Source organism: Triticum aestivum, chromosome 1B (assembly GCF_018294505.1).
Source record: "Triticum aestivum cultivar Chinese Spring chromosome 1B, IWGSC CS RefSeq v2.1, whole genome shotgun sequence".
In the NCBI taxonomy this organism is placed as follows: domain Eukaryota; kingdom Viridiplantae; phylum Streptophyta; class Magnoliopsida; order Poales; family Poaceae; genus Triticum; species Triticum aestivum.
The window spans coordinates 449,532,125-449,538,639 of NC_057795.1; the positions used below are offsets into that span (position 1 = coordinate 449,532,125).

Here is a 6,515-nt window from a genome sequence, read left to right on the forward strand (position 1 = left end):
GATCGACATTGTATGATGGCTACCTCACCACCTTGTATCATTCGGCCATGTACTTTGTCTGGTTTGTGCTTTATCTATAAAGCGAGGCGAAAGCCTGTTTCAGATATATGACATACGGACGGTATTCTTCTTGCTGCCAGTCCAGGGTAGTTTTAGTGTCATGATCGGGATATGTGATAGCCTGGCTTAATGGGGATGATAGACTACTCATATCAATAAGGAATTCCTTCTTTTCCGGGAGCCCATTCGGAAAGAACTCCAAAGTTAAGCGTGCTCAGCTAGGAGTAATTTCAGGATGGGTGACCGACCGGAAAGTTGCTTCCGAATGCACATGAGTGAGAACAACATGCGCAGAAAAGACTAGTATTGATTTGTGGGACCAGTCTAGATCCCGCCAGTAGTAACGACCACCGACGGGTGTGTCCGGGGCGTTACAGGATAGTAAGGCAACAACGTCGTAAACTTACTAATGTCCTCCCCACCCTATCCCTGCTCCATCAGTGCACCGAGCATAGATAGAGGTTGCGTGGAGTTGTGTTTCCAACCAACTGTTTTGGTCTGAGTCGTTGGTGTATTTGCATGTTTGGTCCTTTCAATCTATATTTTTCTTCGTCAATGACAGATGTTGTTTGGGCTTTGGGGTTCTGGCACGACAATCTTTCGATTGCCAATTATAATAAGGTTTGTATTTTTTGATGCGGGCAGCGTGCCTTTGACTTTTTAAGTGTTTGTAGCCGTGAAATTGGTTATTATTATCAATACATTGGAGGATGTTTTTTTAAGTGATTAACTTTTCTCAAAGACAAATTCTGCAAATCAACCGCACATTCCACGGCGACGTCGGCTCACTCGCCGCGCCACGCCGGACAACGGATAAGTAACAGACGCTTGGCTTGGCTTGTCGGCTTCCGGCACCAAGCACCTCTGATCCGCCGGGGCCGCAAAGCAATGGCCGCCGCAGCGGCAGCAGGCGCGGCATCCTCCCTTGTCCCCTCCACTTCCCAGCGCCGTCTCCCCTTCCGTCCCACCCCCACCCGCCAACCCCTCCTAGCCGCCAACAGGACCCTGACGCTCTCCCCGAAGCCACCCCGCCTCCTGCATCCCCTCGCCGCGTCCTCCTCCTCTCCGCCTCCGCCCGAGGATGCTGAGCCAACCGACCCCGTCAAGCTCGCCTTCGCCCGCGCCGCCGCGTACAAGAAGGAGAGGACTAATCCGACGCCCAAGCCACCGCCACCGCCACCGTCGCCTTCCCCTCCGCCGCAGCCTTCCGCAAAGGAGTCCAGCGGCAGCAAAGAGGCATTCGAGCGGGCGCTGGAGTACAGGAACGGCAACGGGGGAGGACTGGACGGCGGCTCCCCGCTTCTCAATCCGTCGCCGACTTTCGGTGAGTAGAGGCGCCAAGCTTCTCGCTAACTTGGTTGGTTTGCGTAGTCTCAGGATGCGCTCTGCAGGGTGCAGAAGTCGTTTACAATCAGGTCATAGTAGAAACTGTTGAAATCAAAAGGAAATGGGTGCGTGTTTTGAATTGAGACGTGTTAGTCGCTAAATCGAGGTGTCAAAGCGTCGTTCTGTTCTTATGATCGCTCGTTATGTGTTGCTGAAGAAAATGTGGTCGGAGCTGGGGATTAAGGGGTGTTTTAAAGCACAATTATTAAAATGTTGGTCGGAGGCCTTTGCCATTGTGGTGAGGTACTTACAAAGTTTCTCTATCTTTCTGTAATTCCAGTTCTGTTTGTCCCAGAGAGTTAAAAGTATATTTGCATATCATCTGAATTCTAGAACAGTAAACCATGATGCCGTTTAATTTGTTTCGGTACTGGCCAAAAAAGAAAAAGAAAATCCAGTACTGATTACTCCATATCAAATCCCCCAAATGAACAGTTAACTGCTCTTCGAATTTGCACAAATAATTGATTCTTTTATTTTTTTTCTATTTCAACAGCAACCATGATTTGTTTTATTTGCAGGCCAAAGCACGTTTACTAGTAAAGAAGGTGCATTTGGCAAAGTGGCAAAGAAAAAGGGAGGGTATGCGTACGATGAGACGGACTTTTTGGGCCTCGGTTTCTTCGAGAAAAAACGTTATCAAGGTCCACCACCAGGGCTATCTCAAGGAATTGATCCTTTTTCAAATGAAGATTTTCCTGAGGTGGAGATAGTAGTTGGCGACCCTAGTAAATTTGGGAAGTCTCGTCGTTCAACTGAAAATCAACCTCTAGATGATAGCGAGTCTGAGGAAACTTCACGTTCAAAAGACGGCAAACAAAATGAAGATAGCAAGCTTGAGGAAACACCACTTTCAACTGTTATTGAACCTGAAGATGACGAAAACTCAGAGTCGTACAAACCCAGGGTTACAACGTGGGGAATGTTTCCACGGCCACAAAATATTTCAAAGGCGGTAAGATCAAACAATTTCCTATCCCTCTAGTTTTAAAGGATGCTGCAATTATCATTATCTTTGAACCGGGTTATCCCCCTTGCAGCTGTTACACTGAGCAGTGATTTGATTAGAGTGGAATGATATAATACAATGAAATGCATAATATCTATGTGCCATTTATTCTCTGAATATTCTTGTAACTTTGCTCGGAGAAAGTGAGAACCATTTGTTATGACTTGACTTTGGGGTCTGAACCTAAAGATTTTCTGGAGACACATCTATCTCTTTGAACAAAAACTTGTTGAAGTCATGGCAAATTGGTAATGTTACTGTAAACAATTTCTGGTCAGCGTATTTAGTGTTAATCCATTGGAAGTATTCACTATAACGAAATGGGAAATTATTCAGCGTAATATTATTTTTTACAGGATAACCATTCATCAGAGAATATAATTTGAACAGTCATATTGGTGTACAATGTTTGATCCTAGTTCTGGACATTTCATATGCCTTGTTAAGGACAACATAGCATCATTCACAATGGCTCTAGGCCACTGTCCAAGAACCACATGTAAGGAGTAGGAATTATGCACATCACATATATTTGGGCAGGTTTAGACTTTTAACAATTTTTTAGGTATTGCCATGTCTGAAATACAAGATAAAAACACTTCTAAAATTTTCTTGCTATCTACACTGCTTCCTTCTTGTTTGATTGATATAATTGGAAAAACATCTAAAATGCAGTTGAAACTGATTCTGTAGTGATTGTGCTCTTTTGCATTGTTCTATACATGTTTCAAAATAGTTTCCTTTGTAAAACCATTAGCAATTTATTTGATGTAATTGAGTTAGAGAATATAGGCTCGTAGTAGTGCTACCTTTTCCCAGTTTTGATATTTCCTTACTTCCTCATTAGTATGGTGGTGGAAGAAATATAAGCCTTGGTGGAGAGACTCAAAGTGCTGAAGAGAAAGCAGCTAAAGATAAACGTACCAGAGAACTACTAACTGCGTATATTGGTGGAAAAAACAAGACACTCGATGCAAAAACAAAGGCAGAGTGCACCAAGGTACATGACTGAAACATCATTCCATATAAATTAATCAGCAGTGGTTTGTTTATTAAGTACCCGTGGACACTTTATGTGTGGGTCTTCCTGTGTCAGTCGAGGAGCCTTTAAATTTTTTTTATCGGCACTTTGTCTGTGTACTTGCAGGATATCCTGTATCTATTTGTGGTTGAATAGAGAACCTATACATATTTATTTTGTCATGAATTAACTTCTGATCAATGAACCAAGTATTTTCTTGCTAGCAACCTTTTTGTATATAATACAAGCTTCTTACTCCGGGCTGTGCACAAAAAACACACAGCCATTTTTTGGATGGTGAACGTGGTGGCAATGATGTATAGTAGGAAAAATATTGGATGTTGTTTGGTAATATTAGAATCCATCTTGTGATGAATCAGAATAATAGCTAATAAGATAGTTCAGGTGGAGGTTATTAAATAATTGGTGCGAAATATTTTTTTGTAGAGCATGGATAACTGCTAGTTTTTCATTGGAAAATTGTTGATGATTGGGCAAGCTAATCAGTGTAGTATATGCATTAGTTAATAATGAATATGTTTTGCTCATGAGCAAGAGAATAGTGAGAGGAAAATTATTGTTTATATGAAAATTTTGAAGTAACGATATTGCTTTTCTAAGATCATATTTAGGTTTTGAAGTCAATTGTCACATTCTCCTTTTGAACCCCCGTGTTAATCCATATGGATATACCTATTACTTCTTTAATGTCATGAGCTTTTGATGTTTTCATACTTCGGTTTACGATAATGATTTTTATATTTTGCATGTTTAAGGCACTGAAGGAAGGTGACGAACTTATGAATGCTGGAAGGCTGAAACAAGCTTTGCCTTATTATGAAAAAGTGATGCAGGCTGCGGACTTTAAGGTAAATGTTATCATTAATGAAATGTTGGCTTGTGGTAAGTGGACCTCTCTTCTGCACTCTTTTTAATTGTGAGAAAGCCAATATTGTTGCTGTTTTAGTTCCGAATCACAGCAATAGCACATCATAGCCCTTCCATTTTATGCTCGAGTACGTTAGACAATAAAATCGCACCCTTGTGACAAAGCTTGCTGCACCTAGCATGGGCAACTGGCAGAAAGTCCTGTCTTCTACAGCAAATTGCCCCTTCATGCTAGGCAGATCCATCCAACTTCTATCTGTGCGCTGGGTCTATCTCCAATTTAATTTACATCTTAGGATATGCATATATAGTCCTGATTTTTGCACTAGAACTACTATGGGTATTAGTTTTGACCATTTTGTTAGGACATGGCATCTAAAGGAATGCAAGTGCATTTGCTGTAGATACTTAAAAGTAAGCAGCATCATGCCGGTGTATACTGTATTTTGTCAGATACGAAACCTCTGTATTTTGTCACACAGATGCTCCTTGTGATATGCCTGTATTCCTGCTTCATTGTGGTGTCCTTGTCGTATCATTTTACTCAAAGTAAGTTACGTGCAGACCGAACTTCATGGAATGGCTGCTCTCCAGTGGTCCATCTGTCTGGATTCACTCTGCAGGTACCCTTTGCTCCCTTTGCCATTTCATGCATTGCCATTCAATTCATCAATCATGCATGTTTTCCCTGTTTAAGGTGCAAATGCGACGCAACATTCCAATCCCCTGAACAAACCTACTATATATTTGGTTCTCCTGTTTTGGAACTGGTGTTTTCTATCGTTTACTGTGATTACTGTGTATGTGAATCCATATTCATGCCCACGTTCCGGTGTGCAGATTTTTCACATGCATCCGATGAATTTTTCGTATAAGCTGCACATGAACTGAAACATGCACCAATACTGTCAGTCTGTCACAACCTTCATGTTTCTCTAGTTTTGAAACTTATCTGTGTGTGCGGTTTCCTATCTAATATTCCCTCATTGGTGGATGTACTTTTGGGCAGGTCCAAGGAAGCCATGGGCATGTATAGCAAGCTCAAGTACCACCCAAACGATCGCGTCAGCAAGAAGGCAAAGATGTTCATGTTCAGCTTTCAGGTAAGCGTCTCACTCAAATGCTCATGCAACGTCTCCCCCGCCCTTTCGAACAAGGCCCGGAACAACCGGGCGCCTGAATGATTTCCTTGGTCTCTCCCGTCGTGCGAAGGCGGCGGACTTCCTGAAGGTCGACGGCGTGCCAGTGCCGCGCAACACGGGCTACGAGGGGTACTTCGACCAGTTTGGCGGGCAGAGGAACTACTACGCGAACCCGGACGAGCCCGAGGTGGGGATCCGGCAGATCATCCCGTACATGCTCTTTCTCGTCTCCCCCATTTTCTTCGTCGCTTTTATCGCTTTGAGAAAGTCTTTGATGCTGTAATATAAGAAACGAGAAAGCTATATTCCTGCCGTCCAAATTTTTGCAACAGATACGGACGATGTCGGAGCCATTGGATCGTGATCGCCTGGCTATTATTTTAGGTAGCGATTTGCGCGGCGGGACAGCTGGGCGTTGACCACGTTTTACTGGAAGGTTGCCGTTTCACGTTTTGTGGGAGGTCGCCGGTCGCCGCGATTTTAGCAGGGGCTTTTAATGGGTAAACCCGGGCAAACGTCGGGCCGGGCCGGGCTTATAAAAGCCCGACCTTCATTTCCCAAGCCCGAGCCCGGCCCGAAGCCCGAAATACTCCCTGTTTTCAAGCCCGAGCCCGGCCTGAAGTTAAGCCCGAAGCCCGAAAGCCCGGCCCGAACGCTGTTTTTTAGTGTACGCACGTGCAAGCCCGGCCCGAAATACATAAAAAATGAAGCCCAAGCCCGGCCTGAACTATCTTCCGGGCTGCAAAACTAGGCCCGAGCCCGGCCCGGCCCGGGTTTTTTGGGCCGGGCTCGGGCCGGGTCGTCGGGCCGGGCTGCCCATGCCCGGGTTTAGTTGCCGTGATTTTTGGGCGTTACCCATTTTCTCTCTCATTGTTACATTTTTTTAAGCCAAAAAATTACATTGTGAACAGGATTTGAACTCTGGACCAGTTCATGATACAAAGAGGCACTAGCCACTACGCTAGCACAACCTTTGACGCATTTTTGAACTAGTTTTCTAATTTGTACG

General features: G+C 44.1%; 1 protein-coding gene across 2 annotated transcripts; it reads left to right on the plus strand.

Annotated features, from left to right (window-relative positions):
- Window positions 1-908: 908 nt before the first annotated feature.
- On the plus strand, window positions 909-5,826 carry LOC123130759 (atherin). Of its 2 annotated transcripts, XR_006464007.1 has the most exons (8): window positions 909-1,384; window positions 1,968-2,401; window positions 3,303-3,455; window positions 4,253-4,345; window positions 4,929-4,987; window positions 5,205-5,271; window positions 5,374-5,467; window positions 5,577-5,826. XR_006464007.1 is itself a non-coding variant. In XM_044550576.1 (7 exons), the coding sequence occupies exons 1-7, from the start codon at window positions 949-951 to the stop codon at window positions 5,787-5,789; spliced, it is 1,482 nt and encodes a 493-aa protein (XP_044406511.1). In that variant the 5' UTR covers window positions 909-948; the 3' UTR covers window positions 5,790-5,826. The 2 variants fall into 2 exon arrangements, 1 of the variants encoding a protein (XP_044406511.1); XM_044550576.1 differs by lacking the exon at window positions 5,205-5,271.
- Window positions 5,827-6,515: the final 689 nt, after the last annotated feature.